Source organism: Zingiber officinale, chromosome 2A (genome assembly GCF_018446385.1).
Source record: "Zingiber officinale cultivar Zhangliang chromosome 2A, Zo_v1.1, whole genome shotgun sequence".
NCBI lineage: Eukaryota > Viridiplantae > Streptophyta > Magnoliopsida > Zingiberales > Zingiberaceae > Zingiber > Zingiber officinale.
The window spans coordinates 163,245,723-163,267,858 of NC_055988.1; the positions used below are offsets into that span (position 1 = coordinate 163,245,723).

The following is a 22,136-nucleotide window of genomic DNA, read 5'->3' on the forward strand; positions in this document are numbered from 1 at the left end:
CTGTCAAGACTGCTCTGTCAAGACCTGGTCTGTTAAGACTGCTCTATCAAGACCTGCTCTGTCGCTCTGCAGACCTACTCAAGTCACTCTGCAACACAGACCTGGTGCTCGGCTGATCTGCCCGCTCAGCGACTCAGTCTGCTCTTCTGTACGTAACAAAAATCAGCCCCTGCTAGTAGCCCGAGATCATCCGCTCAGGTTATCTTTATTGTAAGTTGAATTTAAATTTTGTCTAATTTTAAAATTTAGCTAACTCTCCAAAATCTACGACAACAGATTGTATTTTTGTAACATTTATTGCCAAGTGTTTGGTCAGTCTCGACGTACTTGGACTCCCTTGCTAACTCCTTGATGACTTTAAGCCACCAATTGTCCAGTCAACCATGATCTACTTGGACTTCTTCACTAACAAGTATTTGGTCAACCTTGGCTTGCTTGACTCTTAGCTCCAGTCAACAAACATATTATTTGACTGTAAAGTATCTGGTCAACCTTACCCTATATGACATCTCACTCAATTAACTAATATATTGATCAAATATTGAAACTCAAGCCAACTTGAGTTTAGTTAACCAAACTTAATCAATCTTCACTAGAGGTCTATTGTATCAATAATCTCTATTAGCATTTTGCTTTTTGCTTTTGATTTACATATAGTTCCTTTTTCGATTTGAGTTTTAACAATAGTCTATGAACGCTAAATTAGTTATATTGCTATGAGTTGATATACCAAATTGTCGATGTTTAAACACATGTTGGTAGACTATATAAGTGCAAATAATTTTAGCATTCAAAACAATATAAGTGTAGAACCTAGAGGAAGATTAATGAAATGTTGAATATCTCGAATAAGAAGACAATAAGGAATCTCACTCAAAACAATATTAAAGATGTTGTTAAGCTAATTGAAGGTGGGTGGCACAACACCGAATCAACAACACCAAGTTCCGCAGGAATTGACTCACCCCTTCCAACTGGAACACTAATATATATATATATATTTTTATCTTGAAGGTATAACATCTAGGAAGGACATTCTCTCACTACAAAAAAGGCCATTTGCTACAAATTTAAAAAAAAAAATCATTGCAAAAATAATTTGCGACAAAAAGTTTTTCATCACAAATAAGTCGTCGCCAAATTATGCGATGAAAAAATGTAAATTTGTCACCAATTCTACGACAAATTTTATTTTCGTCGCAAAATCCATTGTAATTTTACGATGAAAATGAAAATTCCTCACACAATTCACCAAACACAAATCTGCAATGAAAATCAGTTTCATCATAGATTTGACAATAAAACCATTTTCATTGTAAATCTACAATTAAAATGGATTTGTTGCTAAATTTACAATGAAAATGATTTCGTTGTAAATTTGCAACGAAATCCATTTCATATTAGATTTGTAACGAAAATAAATTCGTTGCTTTGTGATGAGTGATTTACGATAATTTTGTGACAAAAATAACAAGACCCATTTTCATCACAGATTTACAACGAAAATGGATTTGGTTGTTATACAAAGTGATTACGATAATTTTGTGACGAAATATTTTTGTCACAAAATTCATCACAAAATACAATTTCTTTTTAACCTAGAACATGTCCATTTATGCATTTTATGTGTATACAAATATCATATTCCAAACTTGTTTCTAACATACACAATTCAATATTTCAACACATCATATTCAACATTCCAAACCAAATTTACAAACATACAAGTCAAAACAAACATATCCAAAATGAAGCCATACCAAAACAAGTCAAAACAAATATATGAATATCCGTACAAGTCATTATATCCAAAAACATCCAACATTCCAATCTAACATCCTCCAAGTTCAACAAGTCATCAAATAAAAATAAAAATAAAAATAAAAATATCCCATACCAAATGGTTTCAAAATGACGAAAAAATATAAAAACAAATCATTGTCCTCTTCTTCCTTAGCAAACACTTCCTTCTCCTTCCATTATTCATCTTTTCTTGCATAAAACAAACAAACAAAAAGTATCATTTTAAATAAGAAAGAAAAATCCTATAAACTAACATAAAACTTAATATGTAAATATTTATTTCCTCCCACATAAATTTCTAATTTTTACTACCTTTCTTTGTCTCACCAATCTTGTCCGAAATAAATTAACAGTACTTGTAAAAATTATAAAAATAAAGGGTTCACAAATTCAATCAAATCACAAATGTTCAAAAACACTAATTTTGAAATAGATAACATTCATACACAATTCACAAGGAACCATCACTACCACTATCATCATCATCATCATCATCGTCATCACTATCATCATCAAAACCAAGAGGAATATGACTAGAGGAATATGACTTGGAGCAGATCCTAACTAAAGATATCACATTATGAAGACATGTTGTTGGCGCAATTGCCTAATTTCCTGATCTCTTTGCCACATTTCCTGATCTCTTAGAATCATTTCTTGATCCCTTTGAAATAATACTCCTTCAAATTGATAACCTCTTCAATTAATTAAGTTATTTATTTGTTGCAGCAAAATGTCATAAACTGACCCCGAGTGCCTCACAGGACTAGCCTCACAATCATTTGCAGAGAGGTAAATCAGAAAATTATAATTGGACAACATGTGGGAGGACGTTGTACATGATTTTTATTGAGATTCAACTCATGTCCATTGCAGCAATACTACCACATGCTAGATAACTCAGTCATGCCATGGGGCCAAGTTATTTATTTTTGTCCTTACTATTGGTGGGTCGTTACTATTGGTGGGGTGGAAGAAGATTTACCAACGACTCTATGGGCTCCGCTCAAAGAACTCATTCCCAATATCCTTCCCCCTTTCGGTCCCCCACTCTCCTCCAGCTATAAATTCATATTATTACTAACTGAGTGTCCGTGCTAAACACCTGAGACCACCATGTCATAGCCGGGCCCGTATTCACCGTGATTTACTCCCTCTCATACTTGTGGGGCCGGGGTGAGGGGACCGCTGGGTTGGCGGTTCCAACCTTTTGCAACATATTATTACTAACTGAGGACTCAGATCCGTCAGTATCATCACTAGCACTCGAACTTCTTTGTGTTGGCTCTAGCTCATCATATTTCTCTTATATTGTCATGGGAAAAATTAAAATAAAATTGTAATAATAATATTTAAAAATGCCTATAATCTTGACTAGATATAATAGAAACACATATAATATAAAGAGAAAACAAGTACATAATAATAGAATATAAGTTATAAATGAAGATCCAAGATTAAACCAAACCTTAATTGCTTTAGCTTAGGGGTTTCAATACGGGTCGGGTTCGGGTTGGCAGGTTCGGGTTGGCAGGTTCGGGTTGGCGGATTGACGAATTGGAACATCAAAACCCGAACCCGACCTGATTAATATTTTGAGTCAAATTGTTCAACCCAAACCTGACCCGTTTATCTGTCTTTGACCCGAACCTGACCTGAAATGACCCACAACTCGAATCCAACCCGAACCCGACCCGACCTGAAATGACCCATTTATAAAAAATATTCATTTTAACCCGAACTCAACTTGAAAAGACCAATTTTATTAAAATATGCTTATTTTAACCGAAATTTAACTAGAATCTGACCCAAACCTAACTTGAAAATATTTATAAACAGGTTAACGGGTTGTAATCAGGTCATTCAGATTGACTCGAACCCGACCCATTTATTAATCGTGTCAATCAGGTTGACCCAAACCCAACCCGAACCCAATAAGACCTAACCCTAACCTGATTTTTTTCGTGTTCGGTTCGGGTCGTGTTTTGGTGTCGGGTCAGAAATTGTCACCCCTACTTTAGCTCTATCCCCACTCCAAGTCTTATCTTTTTTTTAAATGTGCAAGTGAAAGTGTTTATGAATAATGGCTCCTTCTCCATTTACTTGATCTAAAAAAAATACTATTAAAAATAATGAAATAGTATGAAATAGATTAAAAATTAATAGGAGAGTTTAAAAATTACCAATTTTTGTGTATGTTCATTGATATTTATAGAGTCTCCTGCATATGTTGTGGATGAGTTTTCATAATTATAAGCTTAATTTATTCTATTATGTTGACTCTTTTGTTTGCTCTCCTTGGTTTTCCAAAAATTTGAGATCCGGACCTAATTTTCATAGGTGATGTAAGATGACTTTTTCCCCTAGTCTTCGCATGATTAAGTATATGTTGGATGTGACCGCCATATTTTTTTTCTAAAACAACTCTTCTTATTTTCAACTCTTCATTCGGGTCCCAATTGAATGACCTTTAGAATGGAAAAAATAATTAATTATATATTCACGTTAATTTCATATATAAATCGAAGGAGATATACCTTAAACTCATTCCACCAAAGCTCTTTTGTGGGTACTTGAGTGCTTTTATATGTCATTGAAGCTCCTTCTCAATGGTTATCCACTATTCTATTAATCGCGTGAATAACACATACATAATTTGCAAATCTCCAAGTGGGACTATAGACTTTCAAGTATCTATAATCTCAGCAACTGAGTGTCTGGCTGAAAAAATATGGGTGGGTACGAGTGAATGTACCGGCGAAGGTACTAGAGAAGGTGAATACGAAGGTGCATGAGAAGGTCTTGCACCTGAAGAGGGGGGGGGTACACTATTAAGTGATGAAGTAGATTGGCCAAGGGTACTTCATCTATGACCATCACATCGAGATAATCAACCAAAATTGTAGGATAAAATAAATAAAAATTTGATGTATAATGAAGAACATGAAAAAATTTACCATATTTGCTAACAGATCTGAGAGTGCGAAAGAAAGCATCAAGATGCCACCTCTAATAACCTATAGGAAAAATTATAGTGCATTAATAAATAAAATATATAAATTTAAGAATAAAATAATATATAGACAACTAATTGATGTACATGTTTTGTAAATTTACGTATTAAAACTAAATTTACTCGTAAATAAAACATTATCATATATGAAAATAGAATATCATATTTTTGTTATATTAAGAAAACAAAACTTACCCATCATCAAAAATTAAAGTCCTTATTATCATTGTCATTTCATCCTCATTGTCGTCGTCATCGTCCTCATCATTATCATATCATCATCATCATGAATTTCACTAGTATCCACGTTTATCACTACTCAGCTAGGATCTCGTAATGTTGAAATAATATATTTTTCAGTCTGAAATTTGTTCACAACTTTCTCTTGTTAATATGCAGTGCCTTCCCAATTTTTTTTTCCCGTGCTTTCGTTTTACAAATGGCTCACCAATCATGTGTAGGAAAACCTTCATCTCATAGTTGTTTCAGCTCTACAATCAATTGTTGCATATAAACATCTATTAACTTTTTCGAATTTTATGGGCCAAGCAAAACAATGTTAAAAACATATACGGTGTTTTCATGCACACTCGAGGTGGAGGATTATACAAAGTTAAGATAATTAGTCAATAAGAATAATTTCTTCTTGATTTCCCAAATGAAATAAATCTATCAGCATAAAGACCTAACCTAATGTTCTGAGTCTCCTCAAATTTAGGATATGTTCTATCAAAAATTTTCCATACCTCTACATCTGATGAATGAATTAGTCCCTCTTCTATTTGATGATTTGCATGATAAGTCATATCTTCAACAGTGACCTTTGATCCATAAAACCTTTAGAACTTATGAGTTAAAGGTAAATAAAATAACTGACTGTATGACTTACGTCGCTATTGACTCCTTCTGGTGCTCTTGTAGCTAGCTTGATTATATAATTTATAAATATCTGCATCTTCATTATCTCCCTAATATAGCATATAATCATCTCTGCAAATATCAATTCATTCTGTTTGTGCAATTGTCCCTAGGTCAAAGTTGACCAATTTGGTTTAAGCTTAAATTTTGATATTTTGACAATATATGGATATTGTAGGTATAATTATCCATTAGGGAGAATATTGGTGCAAATCTCCTCTAGTCAAAGGTTGACCAGTGTTAAAATGAGAGATAGTAGTTTAGTAGGTCAAGGTTGACTAGATATTTAACTGAAAAAGTCCTAACTTGAGTTAGGCAAAGGAAAGACCAACTAGATGGTTGGCAAAAAAGAACAACCAAGTGAGTTAATGTTAACTAGACACATGGTGTGAAAAGTCTCGATGAGTGAAGTCGGGCAATGAAAATTCCTAATGAGTGAAGTTAGACAGATGAGAAGTCCTAGTGAGTCAAGCTAGGTAATTGAGAAAGTCCTAGTGAGTGAATCCAAGTAGATGAAAAGTCTTGGTGAGTAAAGTTAGACAGTGAGGAAATCCTGATGAGTGAACCATGTGAGGAAACCTTGGTGAGTGAAGCCAGGTGGGAAAATCCTAGTGAGTAAAGTTAAGTGATGAAATGTTCTGGTGAGTGAAGTCAGACATTGAAAAATCTAGGTGGATCAAAGGTTGACCTAACACCTGGTGTTTGAAAGTCCAAGTGGGTCATGGAGGATCGTACATTGGCAAGGTAAAATCCTAACTACGATTAGGGAAGAGGAAAATTCAAGTGGGTTAAGGAGGACCAGACTTGGTGGTAGGAAGTCCAATGGGAAGTTGGTAAAGTTGAAGTGGGTCAAAAGGTTGACCGAATTCTTGGTGGAGAAGTCTCAATAGGTCACGGTAGGCGGAGGTTGGGAAAGGGAACCTAGACTTGGGTTAAGCAAGTTATGGTTGGGCAATCAATCAATTGAGTATTGTACCAATCGATTGGTGACCGATTGACCTCATTTCTCCATGACGCAGAGAAGTTCCCAATCAATCAGGTGATTGATTAGGTGTGTTTTCTTTGTGGCCCACAGAGGTGTTTCCAATTAATCAGTTGATCGATTGGGTTGTGTCAATCGATCAGCTGGGAGGAGAAAATCATGACAAATAGGAACTCTTGATCGATTGATTGATCAATCAAGAGGAGTTTTTTGCGAAGCTCAGTGAGAGCACAGAAGCGATATGGATCGATTAGGTGATCAATCCAGAAGTGCTTAATCGATTAGATGATCGATTAGGAGAAATGAAAAAAGAGTTGTTGAGAGGTTTGGATGGTTGAATGTGCTCAGATCTAACATGACAATCGATTAGTGGTAAGACCAATCGATTGAGAGTGCTAATCTGTGGGGTATAAAGGCAATGACGAAGATTCAAACATAAGTTCTTCTCTGTGATTCTCACCACCGGTTCTTGGAAGATTCAAGGCAAAGTGTTGTTGCATTTCTGAGTTTACAAGCAACATCTATAAGCTACAAGAGATTAAGCAAGGTGTTCATTATATTGTTCATTCATTTCCTTGTTGTATTTTCTTGTTGAGAACTTGTACGAGATTTCTCCACCTTCGGAGTGTTTCCGAAAAGGAGTATTTTTATAGCAGAGAGTGCACTCTGTGTAGATCCTTGGATTAGTCATCTCGATGAGGTGGATACTAAGTAAATCCTCGTGTTAACATTGGAGAATTGTTCGCTTCAAGTATTCCATCGCAAGATCATCTTTATTGAAGCGAGCGAGCTATTCACCCTCCCTCTTCTAGCTCCCCTTAGTCCAACACTTTCCACCTGAAGACTTAATTCTTTCATAAGTTTTTTCTTACTATAAAAATCATTGACCATTATGTGATCATATGACAATACCTCTTTAATAACTTGAATAAAATCATTAAAACAATCTTTAAACACATAATACTCTGTCTTGACATTCAATAGTCTTGTGGTGAGAGATAATTTAGTGTGACTGTCACAACTAGGCCACACTGATTCATCTACAACACTCAATGCTTTCTGAAATTGGAGATATGCTTCATCAATACCTTGTACTTCTACCTTCTCCAACGGTGATGTATAAGTAGTAAATATTTGTTCAACTATTGGAGGACAACTAAAACTTGCACCACTCGATTTGAGAATAATATTCTAACTCGCTATATTAATTACCTTCCTCTTATATGAATTTAATTAATTATAATTACTTTGATCCCCACTAACTAAGACTTGTATGTTTTGTCCATAATTCCCATCAAATATAAACAATTCACCATGACATGCCCAATTATAGTAATTGAGGGTAAAACTAAATCTACAAAGATATTCTCAAATTTTGTCAAACTGTAAAAATTTACCATTGTGACACTTTCTGCATAGACACTTTATCATATCCTCATCTATAAATTTAGCATTACTACAAGCAAAATCTAAAAAATATTCTAACCTAACTTTAAACTCATTAGTTAAACTTTGACGTTCAGGTAAGTTCTTTTTATACATCCAACTCCTTTCTTTCTACATTTTTCCTATTTTTAATTTACTAACATATTAATCAAAACATCTACAAATAACAACTAATACCTCATCAACAACGTAACATAATGAATCGGCGCGCCCGAGAGTGCTCCCGTGTGCCTGGACCTATAAGGGTCGCTAGGAGTATGCAAGATAAGAATGCACTAGCTAACTTTTTCATATATATATATATATATATATATATATATGCGAAATTAAGACATTCTAATTTAAATAAGTGATTTCTGAGAAACAAACAAAACACTAGAGCAATAAATATTTTTCTTGAATTTGTCTAATAACGTTATAATTCATAATACGTTAAAGCATGGTTCATAATTTAACACAAACATGCCTCAAGGGCATAGCTGAATTGGTTATCATATGATAAGTTTACATAATTGAATAAGAGTCGACTCCCGGCAAAGACCGACGAATTACCTTCTCATGTGATGTATAGCTCAGCAGCCAGCCAACCTCCTCATGGAAGGCTAGCTTCCTCGTGGTGGGCCAACCTTCTAGCCTAGAGGGTGCAACGACCAACCTCCTGGCCAGCCGAGCTAGTGCCCGAGTTCATGGCTGATAGCCATTGCACCTCATGACCAAGACTAGAGATCGCCAAACCTCACCCCGGATCTGCCAGTGAGGAAAGGGAAAATGAGAGGGGAGGAACCTTACTGTCGCACTTTTCCAAGCTCTCATTTGTCACCGTCGCCAAGTTATGGGGATGGGGGTTTTGGGGGATCAGGGGTTTCAAGAGATCAAGAAATTAAGGGTTTAGGGGATAGGGAATAGGGGATAGGGGATCGGGGGGCCAAAGGGTTAAATTAATATTTTTTGATGAAATTTTCATCGCCAAATTGATGACGAATTCTAGATTCATTGCTAATTTGACGACGAAATTCATATTTGTTGCAAATTTGAAATCCTTCGATTTAGTGAAGATCTTTAAATGTGTTGTCGAATTCGTCGCCAATTTGGCGATGAAATTGATAATGAATTTTGATATCGTCACCAAATTTGAGATTCCGACAATTTTTAAATTTAGCAAAGATTTTTAAATTTATTGATAATTTTTGCGACAAATATTATGTTAGCAAAGAATTTTACTACGAAATATATTTGTTACTAATTTAGAGATAAATTTTTTTTGTCACAAATTTCTTTGCTAATTAATGACTATTATTTTTTTATCACAAATTTCATTACTAATTTGTGATGAATTTTTTTCATTGCTAAAATTTATGGATAAATTAGTATTTTTATATAGTGTCTTCTTCAAAGTGTATCATCAATAGATTCTTCCGTAATAGTAAAAGTTTTTCTATTAGGACAATCCGAAGTAATATAACCGTACCCTTTACGTTTGAAACATTGAATGGAATCTAAAGAGAGCTTATTGTTTGTGGTAGACTTGTCGAGCTTAGATAAATAAAATGAAGCCTTATGGTGGAAGCCTTATGTTTTCTATAAGAAGAGCTTAAATAATAAGAAGTCGTCTTATGAATGGAATCTAAAGTGAATTTGATTTATCACTAAATTTGGTAGGAAAAGTTATTCACTCATTTGCTTTTCAAGACATTCAAATCTTTAAGTCTACCCATAGCCTCAAAATCTCTATTCTTTTTTGTGTCCTGAGTCACTTATTTCATCATTAACTGCCTTAATCTCCTTTCTTAATGATACAAACGCCATTGGAAATAAAAAAAGCATCCTCTCCTTTTCTTTTAGAAATCTTAATAGCATGCTTTAACAGAGTATATACCAAGAATATCTCACTCCAATGGAGGAAGTTTAAACACTTTTAATCTCATTTCTAAGCTGCCATCATATGCTAATTGACTTGTCCTCCATCTTCCTCTCCTTTGCCTCTGACCACAACAAGTCAACTTTCGATAAGGCTTCAAAGGCACAATAACAGCAAGATTAGATCTTTCACAATCCTAATCTTGAGCTTCAGTGTGCCTTTTTTCTTTTCTTGAGTGGCTAAACCACTACATGAAGTGAAAGTGCTTGGCCCTATTGCTGCTCAAATGATAATACTTTAAACCATAATTTTGGAAGCAACTCAGGCTAGGCAATGACGATCACATTTGCGAGGATGTATGTATCTTTCTTTGTGTCATTTTGCACATGGCGTGCACCGTAGATAAATTTTGAATACAAGTAGCTGATGTGGTATCTATGATCATTAAAGTAGATACTTGAGAGAAACCTCAAAAGGTTAGCTGCTCTGTGAAGAATGAGGGATAAGAAGTGGAAGGGGTGTCTTAATTCAATACATTCTCTCATCTCTATGTGAACTGATTCCTCCACCGCAAGAGAAGATTGAGGAACAAAATCCTTTGTGGATCACTTTTAGTGGAAATATGATGAACTTGTCACCTCAATCCAACCCTAAAAGAAATGGTTAGGATTGCACCAGCCAAAAAGTTCACCAACACACATCTAATGATGAGCTCTAGTGGTGCTTTGGGAAGACACTAGAAGAACAGCTCTAGATTAAAGAACTGTGCTAGTGTCCATGAAAACAAGGTCTTTGCTAGTGTGCTCATGTCCAAATACGAACTGTGCATAAGTTATTGGGCTGCACTTGCAAAAGTATCAAAATCAAGGAATTGCATATGTCCATTTGATTCTCATTATCATAGTGCCAAAACAAATTGTTGCACGACACAGCCGCTACCTGAGTCTTTAAACAAATTGTTGCATTGACACAACCACCACCTATAAGTCTCAACAAATTGTTGCAGGAGGTACACAGATTGAAACATCCTTCCGAAGGCTAGAGTCTCATGATTGACAAGTTCAGATCCTCTGAGAAGCATACCAGTGTTTGCTTTTGCATTGGAAAATAGATGGACTCAACTGAAGCAACTAGGAACAAAATAATTACCGCCCGGGCTGTTGATTGTAGTGGCTCTTCTCTTTCTTCTTTGCAGCAGCAAGCCTAGCACTTCTTGCAGCTGCCTCAACAGCAGCAGCTTTTGCAGCAGCATCCATTTCTTTACTTGATTTCTTCTTCCTCATGGAAGCCACTTTCTTTATCCTTTCTTTCACATCAACTGCAGAAGCATCCTCCCCTTCAGCTTCGGCGGCTCCCTCCTCTGGCTTCTTGTTACCATTTTGATCTTCCCCCGCACGCTCCTTCATGTCTCTCAAAGATTTTTCTTTCTTGGATTTCTTCTTGGATGTTTTGGTTTCTGGAGCACCTACAGTTTCTTTCTTCTCGCCCTCACCATTTTGCTCCTTTTCTTTCTTGTCTAAGAAATAGATGGACGCATGTTTACAAATATAAATAAATTCATAGCAAAAGCATATAGCCCTTGATTGTTCCCTATGGACTAAAATATGTATAGATAAATATAACGACAGAACATATGCACACATTTATGTAAATTATAGATTTTCTTTTCATATATTCAAAAACTATGAGAAATAAAATAAAAAAGCATTACCGTTTATCTCATCTTGTGAAGAATTATTATCTTTATTAGCAATCCCGAACTCATTTAAAAGTGCATCAAGTTCAGCCATTTCTTTTTTCTTAAGCTCCTTCTTTGAGAGTTGCCTTTCGGCATCCTTGGCTGGCACTAGAACAGGAGCATGTTTTTCAACAATTGGTTCACTAATGGCAGCTTCTGGCTCAATTTCAGGTTCCTCGATATCATCATCATCACCAATGTCAAGACCATCATCTTCAGTTTCACTTTCCTAAACAAAGATGTGAAAGATAGAAAAATGTTCCATTTTCTGGCAAATTTTGGTAAAAGATAAGAACTTTAATATCAAATCAAAAAAATAGACAAGCATGCAAGCAAAGACATGCATCTAATACAAGAAACAAAGATGGTGAATCAATGATAATAATCACTACCAAACAACAACAACAATGATACAATCAAATATTCAATAATATTAAAATTTTAATAAAAAATAATTTTAACCCCTAGACTTCTAGTGCTTTTTTGAAATGCCACGTAATTCTACAATTGTCCTTCTAGTGATTTAATAAAATCTGGTCCAATTTAGTCACAAACCAAAAAATTCCCATAGCACCAATCCATCTTCTTTGATACTAAATGAATAAAAAATGTCTTTTACAATTTAAACATATCAATAAATTGTGTCAATTTGGATGGGTCGGGTTGGGTTGGGTTCAAGTCAAGTCGAAAAAAAAAATTTAAATCTCAACCCGAACCCAAACCGGAATTCAACCTGAAACTCCTAAACCCGAACCCGACCCAAATAACCCGAAAAACCTGATTGAAATTTTTTCTTGTTTTGGCTATTTTCCCTATAATTTTTTTACTTTTATCTCATTATTCCATCATTATCATTCTAACATTGATATTAATATACATAAAAACATCTTAATTTTCAAAATAAAATTTGATTTAACTCCAAAAAATCCACTAAACCCTAAATTTGGATCAACCCGAACCCGACCCAAATCCGAAAATTCCCAACCCGAATCTGATTTTTTTCGAGTCGACTCGGGTTGGGTTGTCGGGTTTATTTTTGACACTCCTATGACAATGATACAATCGAATATTCATTACTTTTCTGAGAGGCTTCTGTAGTTTTATAATCCAATTTAAATACATAAATGAGTCAATCTAAAATTCAGTAATACTAAAAGATAGACAGGCTTTCATTTCAACCCATATACCTTTTATTACTTTTTTAAATGCCCCTGTAATATTACAATTGTCCTTTTAGCGGTTTGATAAAAACTAACCTGATTTTGTCACTAACCCAAAAATCCCTGAAACCCTCATCCATCTACTTTGATACTAAATGAATAAAACTGTCTTCTTATGATTCAAGCATATCAATGATACAATCTAATATTCAGTAATATTAAAAATCTAACATTCAGTAAATTTAAAAAATATAGAGAAAATCTCATTTTAACCTCTAGACTCTTCTACTACTTTTCTAAAATATCCCTGTATTTTACATTCAATATTCAAAAATATAGCTTATATGGATTATGTGCTCTGTGTCTTACAACAGTGTTTAGCTAAAGAGTATTTGATTCTAACATGGAGTCTCCCATTGCATATCAAACAGGTGCATTCATATTATATGACATAAATTATTAAAATCAATCTGAATTGCTTGGTCCAACCAAAGATCTAGTTTAGTACGGTACTTCAATGAGACCATATTTTCAACTGAACCGGTCAAGAACCAGTTGGACCATTTTTATCAAACCAAAAAATCCACTCAGATTGATAAAAACATGCCCCGGTTTAGTCACTAACCAAAAAGATCCCCAAACACCCATCCATCTACTCTAATACTAAATGAAATAGAGAATTTCATTTTAACCCCTACACTTTTACAGATTTGCTGTAATGTCCCTGTGGTTTTACAATTGTCACTTAAGCCCAAATACTTTCAAAGTGTTGTTGGGATTCTTAAAGCCAGCACAAACTATAATGTTGCATTTCCATTCACTCTTGGTTCCTTTTTTAGCATCATAGTATCATGTTGCACCATAGAAATTATTGACACTTAATTATTGATTTTTTACTAATTTCATATTTATTATTTTTTTAGGTTTTACAAATTAGATATATTTATATTCATTAATTTTCTAGTCCCTGATTCTCAATTAACTTATCCTGCTTGCTTTCAAATTTGATATACAGTTCAACCAATTAATCTATTGGCTCAACAGATGAACAAGTGACAGATGGCTTTTCTGGTTCAATTAGTAGTTCAAATAACTATGTTATGAGGCACCAACATGGAAAGAATAGTTTTCTGAGAAGAACATTGTGTAAAAAAGGCTCAAATAAAAGTAAATTCTTTATACAAAATTGGAAACAGCTTGATATACTCAGTAGCGAGAATGCATCAGCTAGAAGGTGCAAGTGGACTATATTGCACCTGAAGCCTTATCATGGCATACACCCATGCTTGTATGACAATCTATTGTACAAAATTAAACACAAAGAAGTTCTAAAAGGCAATTTTAGCCAGTAAATGATAACCCAAGTACACAGTGCCTATACAGTAGACAGGGCCTAGATAGCCAGCACTAAATTTCACATTAAAGTGATATTAAAATAAATAAGATGATATTAACCTTAAAATGACTAACACATATATGTCTAAGCAAGTGGATAGTTACTAAAAGACGGATTAAAGCTGTAGGTGGTGGATCAACAGAATTTAGTGTTTCATAGAGGAAAATACTCGGTTTGAGAAGCCAACAGAAATAAAATAAACACTTAGATTTACTTCATCAATCCACCAAAGCCAACATTCAATTCAATTTCTCTAAGTTACATCTAAAAACAAATTCAAGTTTATCTAGCACTGGGGACAGTATAAAGGACTATGTAAGCAATTGCAATCCCGGCACAATAAAAAGGAATCAGCAACTTGCAGGATCATAAAACCAAAACCATTAAAGTAATCTGGAAAGTGAAAATTTCTATGTATCGGTTTTAGCTGTAAATCTCAACTATCTAGGTCATCTTATTACGACTAGGATTAAGAAACACAACAGAAGAATTCTGCGAAAGAGAAAATCGACTAAATGTAGATTTCATTGTTAGCTACAACACAAGCATCCACACTCAAACGAAGATATACAGTACACGTACCTCCTCTACGGAAGCCTCAAGCTCCTTGATATGTCGTTGCTCTGACGCGCCCCAAATAGCCTTTGGCGGCGCTGTAGTCGCATAGTAATCGTCGTCGTCGTCATCGCCGACATCGGCCCACGACTTGGACGTCAGCGGTGCCGGCGCCCAGAAGACTTGCTGTTCCTGCTCCTTCGCTTGACTCTGAGACGCTCCCTTGCTCTTCGACTCCTTGTCCGACTTCTTCTTCTTCTTGAGAGTCTCGAGCGCCGCGAACACGTTGGTACTATTGATCTTCAAGGACCCATCGTCCCTCCTGCTTCCGCCTCCGACCATCTCTCCCTATCGTCGCACCAAGAGAGATCCAGCCTACGGTTTCGAGATCTACCTCAAGCGGAATACAACCTTCCGGATAAGAAAAAAAAAGGAACAAAGATCGATGCAAATAACAAATGCAAGATTTGCAACAGCTTGCTGGCAAAAACGAGGTACTTGCGACCCCTGTAACAAAATTTTTGGATGCAAAAAAGAAGATCCCGAGAAGGAATACAACAGAATTGGTCTCCGACGAGAGCTCGACAGAAGTCGAAGAGCAATTAGGGCAAATAGATAAACGGTAATAAAGAACCGAATAGAACCATCCGAGAACTAATCCATTTTTTTTAACCAAATCGGTTAATTCGGTATTAATAAATTTTTTTTTAAATAAAATATAAATCAATTTAACTAATTTTTAAAATCCAAAAATAATAAAATAAAAGCATGAAAATAATAAATAAATATACTTACATGCATTTTTTTTATGTTTATTATTTGGTTTCTTTTAATGCTGGATAACTTAAGAGAAGTTTACATGGCCACTGAAGAAAACACATCAAAGCCAAACAAGCAAAAGAGAGATGGCAACAGTTGCCTCTGAATTGAATCAACATATAAGCCAAAACCACTGCCACAAGCATTACTTCAGTAATTCATTAGCTCTACTACCTTGGGACAACCAGTTCCAACAATATCAATTCTGTCATACAAGATGAAACACAAGCTAAAAATTCCACACATATTTCATTTCTCAAGCGCAAAACCAGTGTACTGAACATGGATCCCAAGCTTCATGACTTCCTTCTGCATGTCCTCTGCTTAAATTAGGATCCGAATGTACCTCACCAATGAAGCATGAGATGCATACATAATATGCATTCCTGGAAGAATTGAAAAATAGCAAAGGCAATATTAGCTCATATAGTCACTTGATGTGGGAGAAGCAGTTGTATTGTTCAGGTAATATGTTTTAGATGTGCAGTGGGCTGTAAATAATTTGGCTGGAATCAGTGTGAATTGACTCGTATCCAACCATTCCAAAAAATTGCCTTTAAGATTACCAATGGAGTGAGTGTATGAGCTCAGGCATTGTCTTCACGGAGGATTCTTGTAAGGTGCTTGGTTTGAGATTAAGTAGAGGGAGGATGGCTTATGAGGATAATCTAGGAGGAAACTTTCTGACTGATGATTGCCATGACTGGACCGGAAGAGGGGCAAGTGATTGAAGAACTAACTTGAGGGAACTCTCACCACGAGGCATATAGTATAATTGTTTTTACTAAATGATGACAGTCCTTGCCTGTGGCTGATTTTTGTGTTGTAGCATCATAGTCATGGAAATATTGGGAAAAGTATTCTAAGAGTTGCTTCCAATGACATGGACTTCCCGGGTGCAATTTGGGTCCACAATAATGTCACTGAAACCCATCGAGGCCACACTTCTCCACAGCGATTTAGATCGTGATTCCTACAAAATTCATGCAATATTGAAACATATCTTGTTTGATCATGAGCCATGGCTTCTCGAGAATCATATCCTTAATAACCTTGACTGCCCATGTCTTCCTCCATGAAGAATCAACTATCTGTAACCAGATTGTGTCTAGATATCGACTCCATTGTGATGTGGCATAGCATTGCCTATGATCGTGTGGTCTCCTCCAGTGACTTGGTCACCACATTCTACAGGAACAATGCTTATAGCTCTTACGCTCAGAAGCTTATGGAAGAACTCCGTTGTGCGTGGAAGTGTCAAAAGGTTTGGCCCTTCCATAACACAACCTTGCATAGTCGTGCCAAGACACAAGCACAACACAACCCAACAGCATTACCAAATCAACCTGAAATTTTTTGAAGAAAATACCTCTTAAATTCACAAAAAAAAAAGGTTAAAAATTTTCTTAGATGATTCTATAAATACCCTCCAACTTCACTCATCATCATCCAAACCATATGGCTTACTCTCAAGTGGGTTCTGCAACCTCTCATCAAAGTTGGCTTTGAACCAAGTTGTCAAGTGTTTGGGCTTGATATTGAGTCCAAAAGTTGTGGGTTATGGGAGGAGAAAATAGGGAGTGAACCTTCCAATGATTGAGAGTATTGGTAGGCCTCACTTCACTTATTCTTTGTCCTACCTTTTGTCCAAAGAGAAATAGGAAGGAGATCGAACTGTTTTAAGGGAACTTTATATCTTGCATCCTAGGTGTAGATGTTTGCACTGGATGATGCTTGCCCTGCTTTTTTCTAACCTATATATAACATCACATTCATGGCAAAATAAATAGTTAAAGCTATATTGACTTAAAGAAAGGAAAACTCTTCATACCTTCCTGAGTGTGATATAGACCACTAAACTCATCACCCGAACCTATTGCAGTCCCATTTATCTTCTATGATTTAGTTCATGACTATTTGCTCACACGATGGAACACAATCAGGTTCCCTTCACAATAACCAGTTGTCACTTCTCAGAAATCAAACCTCCACAACCTACACTGTGTCCATATCCTACCATGAAGGCTTGACTGTCTACAATCTGATTGTGTATGGTTGCATCGACCTGTGTTTCCATAGGCATCATGTGTAGTTCCACTGATCTCGACTTCCATAAATGCAGCTTCCTCAGGGGTCAGGTAGCATGTGCGCTCACTTGTGATCGGGCATAGCATGAACTTTGTTAATTTGGCCTATCTCATACAGATTGCTCCTTTCGGTGAAGCACTAATAAACCCAGCACATACTCTTGGTTCTACAGTTCCTAACAACATTTTTGTGTTTGAAATCATCAGACTTAGTTCCTGAATAATCTGGAAGAGCAAGATGTTGTATTATATATTTGTACAGAGATTTAACTTCCAATATTAAATCTTGTGATGGCTTTTGCCTTTTGCTAGCCGGAAGTGAGAGTGTTGTATGACACAAAGAAGTTCATATTTTTCAAAGAGAAAAAAGATTTTGCAAATTCCAAAGTCCAAATAAAAGATTAGAAGTGAGAAATCTTACCTGTAGATTTCAGTTGCGCAGGTAGTGAAATCCATTGCAAGGAAAAAGAACTCCAGCTTCTCATGCAACTGGAATTTTTGGTTCCCCGAGATTCACAAAAGCCTCTGCACGAACTATACGGCCAGTGGCCGAATGCCACGAAATAAGATGATCCATGAAATTGTTAACATATTTGCTTATGTCATCCTGCTCAAAGTATCCATCAAATTACACATCGATGAAAGCAAGAAATGTCTGAATTTAGTGATATAAAATTATTTAGCAGAACCGATTTGCAATACCTTGTAGTCCAAGTAGTATGAATGCTGCCATGAGTAAAAAATAAAAGGATTATCAGTCTGTTGCTTCAAACATGATGCAGTGAAATTTTAAAAAGGCAGATTATTCAGATGATTACCTCCCACATGTCCAGGTTGATGATTGGCTGGAAAGACAAAGAGGAACTGTTCTTAATATGAAGAAACATTTTGCAAGAAATAAGCAGTAGAAGTTTAACTTACAATATCACCCCAAACAAGAGGACAGACTGCATTTGATGTTTTAACTATGGAGAGCTTTTTTTCATTAGTTTTCACTGCATAAAAGGGGAATTCAACTCACTTTTCCTCATTCAAGCTTTAAATAAAGACAGACTTTATTTACCCAAAGTAAAAAATATTTTCTTGCCATTCTGAATGAAATAGCAGTCATTCCAAGGGTCCTCTGAGTGCATTTAAGTTTCTGAATATGTTTTCCTTTTCTAAAAAAACATATCTAATGCTGAATATGATCCAAGGCAAAATGTTCAAGTTTCTCCACTTCCATTTCCCCAACTCATCTAAATGGGAATATGCGTGCAATAAATTACAAATTTGGGTCCTTACAATTGGGTTCTTCCTTTTCAACACTTCAATTGTTGTACTAGAAGGTGATTAGATAACCAAAATGAAGATTTGAGAAAGCATGAACACAACAATTGATTTAAAAGACTAGTATAGCTTCTTCAGAAAGACTCATAAGCATGACACAACTCGGTGAAGAATAATTCTTTCTTACCAACAAATCTGCTAAGCATGCAATTAAACAGAAAAGATTAGTGACAACAACATACAAGCTTTCATTTTAACTTTCCTAGATAGTGTGCACATAAGAACTAACAACATATAGATACATAACAGAAGGGAGGTGAATGGAGCAGGAACTAAATATAAAGAATCAACTCACAGACAAGCCACACCCAACCAGATCCAAAAAATGTTATTACTGTTTGTACAAACTCATCTCTGAAGTTAGAAAACGAGCCAAAGTCCTTTTCAATTTGCTGAAGTAGACCTCCCCAGGGCAATTTCCCGCCATTAGGTTGCATAGATTCCCAGAAGAAATCATGGTTCCATATCTGTATAATATCAGATCCAAGGATATAACCAAAGTACAATGAACTATGCTGGCTTGCAAACATATGTAATTTGTTAAGTGATGCCTCTACAGCTTGTGTGGTTCATGTCTATATATGCATGAAAACTGAAACAGTGAGTTAGAGATCAAGTATTTGCTCCATCCATTCTGAAATTGAATACAATTTAGTAGACCAAAAATTGCAACGAGATGAAGTATCATGGGAAAGAACAATGCTGGAATGAAAGGTTTATGAACCTTGAAAGTATTAAAGAATTAAGACATGATTAGTATTGGCATGTCGAGAGCTTCGTGCAAAAAGCAAGGTAAGGCTACGTACAATGGATTCTTCCCCGGGACCCCGCATAGTGGGAGCTTCGTGCACCGGGCTGCCCTTTTTTATTAGTATTGGCATCACTCTCACAAACCAACATTAGAGGAGGAAGGGAAAAACTAGAGTTTTGGTGCAAAGGAGGGTGCTCACAACACGATTTAGAGGAAGAGAACGCTTGTGACATGATTGACACTGTTTTTGATATGCGAACAACTTGGAGTTTCTCGCGGAAGACACTCAATGATTCAAATCTCCTTGCAAGGGAAGGTACTCGGTGACATGAAGTTCCAACCATTTGCTTGTGTATTGGCCATTTCATGGCTTCTGGCATACCAGGGAGCACAATTCAATAATTAAAACCATTCTATATGTCCATGTAATATTCCTTTTGCAAGATGTGGAATATATATTTTTCTTAACAAAAGATATTAAAAAAATTATGAAATGGAAGAGCAAAATAATCTTGTATGATAAGTATCACATAAAAATTTTAAGTAGAATTGCAAGAATTACCTCAGCAGCATTATTATACTCGGGTAGTGGGTTGCCATTGTTGAATGTGATTTTGATCAATTCCTCCATTGTGCATCCATACAAGGTGCTCTTGGCAAGTTGCTTGTTCAGGCTATCTACATATCCTCGATGAATACTGCCCCAATGTAGTTCCAGGGTCCTCCTGCTTATGTAAGGCTCCAGCGCATCCTAGCATCAAATAGAAAGCACAATAGGCTCAAAAGTACCAACACAAGAAAGCTAAGTTTGCAGTACATGATTTAAGTATGATTTTTGGAGGATATTACTATTAAACTCCTATCTTACCAGCTTATACGGAGGGCTTGTCAGGCCATAGTATGAGAGTACCTTGGTAGCTTTTTGAAACTGACGTAAATGTTTCTTCTGTAGGAACAATCAACATCAAGGTTTACAAAGTGCCTTCCCATGTAAGCTAATGAAAAAGAAGAATTACAAATGCTTTTGCAATGGTTTCTTTGAATCAAGAAAAATGGATCATTCTTGTTTGAACACAACATTCTCAATTAAAACAGCTTCAGGAATTAATCCTAGGTTCAGACAAATAAACCAATATTTCTGCAACTCATCATTGAGATGTTAGATGAAACCTCAATTCAAATAGTTCAATCATCAGTAATGTATTAGAAAGTCTTTGATTCTATGATCTGATGAAGAATGTTACTCTCAAGATGTCTTTGAACCATTTTTCCTGTTGATCAATGGGCATGCAAGCGATTTTGTTTCCTGACAGTAACTTTTCACTCTAGACAACTATCAATCAATCAAGCTCCTACATGTCTTATAATTTCAGTAGGCTAAAGGATCGACATTGTAAAATCATATCTTAATACACCTTCAGGTGAATCACCAGTCAAGATAAAAACTTAGCTTTGAGACAATTAGTTAAGCTTGGTATTACTCCTAAAAACTGCATTAGTATCCTTAAAGAAGTTATTTGGTCTCAAAAAAAGAGTTGAAAAAAAATCGTGTTTATCCCCAAACTGAATACTATCCTAAACTTTAACAACTGTATGAAGAATTTGAACTGACAATTAGCCACTATCCAAAATCTAAACATACGAGTCCATAATTACTTTAGCAGTCTTCTAGATAATGTTCATCACGCATCTATATTTGCATGAGAATAGAATCAGAGTAAAGTAACCAAAGGAAGATAACCAATCACTCTAGTCTCAACGCAAGTAAATTACTTGCTTTTCACTCTTTTACCGATTCCTTCCTTGCCCACGAACTTAAAACCTAGGATGCAGATTGAAATGCACACAATCTGGAAACGCATAGCGTACATGTGCATTTGCTTTACCTCAATACTCTTGGTGTTGAGAAAAATCTTGCCTGCTGCACTGCACAAGGAAGAAAACACAATGGGATTGTGGTGGAGTCGGCCAACTACTGGTAAGAGAAAAGAAAACAGACCTGCTACTGATGGAGGGAGGTTTAGCGGCTTGACCGTGAAGAGCCGAAAAGGGGCTTGCGAGGGAGAGGGAGAAGGTGGATCCCAGCGAGAGCGCCATGGTTCAGTAAGACGGAGCAAGCAGCAGAGAGATGGGGAGACGAAGCGAAGAGAAGCGACGAAGAAAGAGAGATCCAGTTCGGGCAACCCTCTTTTTTACCTTTCCCTCCATCATTTTTCAATATTATAATTTTGTTGTTTATTAAACTTAATTATTTTCATCAGAAAAAGATTTTTTTAAAAAA

At 35.8% G+C, this 22,136-nt stretch overlaps 2 protein-coding genes across 4 annotated transcripts; both read right to left on the reverse strand.

Annotated features, from left to right (window-relative positions):
• Positions 1 to 10,879: 10,879 nt before the first annotated feature.
• On the reverse strand, positions 10,880 to 15,499 carry LOC122042969 (DNA ligase 1-like). Its single transcript, XM_042603380.1, has 3 exons — positions 14,897 to 15,499; positions 11,732 to 11,987; positions 10,880 to 11,536 (listed from the first exon to the last, which is right to left on the reverse strand). The coding sequence occupies exons 1-3, from the start codon at positions 15,209 to 15,211 to the stop codon at positions 11,166 to 11,168; spliced, it is 942 nt and encodes a 313-aa protein (XP_042459314.1). The 5' UTR covers positions 15,212 to 15,499; the 3' UTR covers positions 10,880 to 11,165.
• Positions 15,500 to 15,837: 338 nt separating this feature from the next.
• LOC122042971 (superoxide dismutase [Fe] 2, chloroplastic-like) lies at positions 15,838 to 22,061 on the reverse strand. Of its 3 annotated transcripts, none has more exons than XM_042603384.1 (10): positions 21,855 to 22,061; positions 21,742 to 21,781; positions 20,724 to 20,801; positions 20,418 to 20,606; positions 19,400 to 19,571; positions 18,697 to 18,770; positions 18,594 to 18,620; positions 18,478 to 18,501; positions 18,197 to 18,382; positions 15,838 to 16,074 (listed from the first exon to the last, which is right to left on the reverse strand). In XM_042603384.1, exons 1-9 carry the CDS (start codon positions 21,950 to 21,952, stop codon positions 18,257 to 18,259), a joined length of 828 nt encoding a protein of 275 aa, XP_042459318.1. In that variant the 5' UTR covers positions 21,953 to 22,061; the 3' UTR covers positions 15,838 to 16,074; positions 18,197 to 18,256. The 3 variants fall into 3 exon arrangements, with proteins under 3 accessions (XP_042459318.1, XP_042459320.1, XP_042459319.1); XM_042603386.1 differs by lacking the exon at positions 15,838 to 16,074 and adding an exon at positions 16,081 to 17,951; XM_042603385.1 differs by lacking the exon at positions 15,838 to 16,074 and adding an exon at positions 16,081 to 18,000.
• Between the last annotated feature and the right edge of the window lie 75 nt (positions 22,062 to 22,136).

Excerpts from the sequence above, each read along its gene's own strand:
- LOC122042969 (XM_042603380.1), bottom strand. The coding sequence starts at position 15,211 with ATGGTCGGAGGCGGAAGCAGGAGGGACGATGGGTCCTTGAAGATCAAT. Across the intron at positions 11,988-14,896 it reads TTGAGGCTTCCGTAGAGGAG|GAAAGTGAAACTGAAGATGA; the intron begins GTACGTGTACTG and ends ATCTTTGTTTAG. Across the intron at positions 11,537-11,731 it reads TTCACAAGATGAGATAAACG|ACAAGAAAGAAAAGGAGCAA; the intron begins GTAATGCTTTTT and ends TCTATTTCTTAG.
- LOC122042971 (XM_042603384.1), bottom strand. The coding sequence starts at position 21,952 with ATGGCGCTCTCGCTGGGATCCACCTTCTCCCTCTCCCTCGCAAGCCCC. Across the intron at positions 20,607-20,723 it reads CAAGCCCTCCGTATAAGCTG|GATGCGCTGGAGCCTTACAT; the intron begins GTAAGATAGGAG and ends ATTTGATGCTAG. Across the intron at positions 18,621-18,696 it reads CTCTTGTTTGGGGTGATATT|CCAATCATCAACCTGGACAT; the intron begins GTAAGTTAAACT and ends TTGTCTTTCCAG.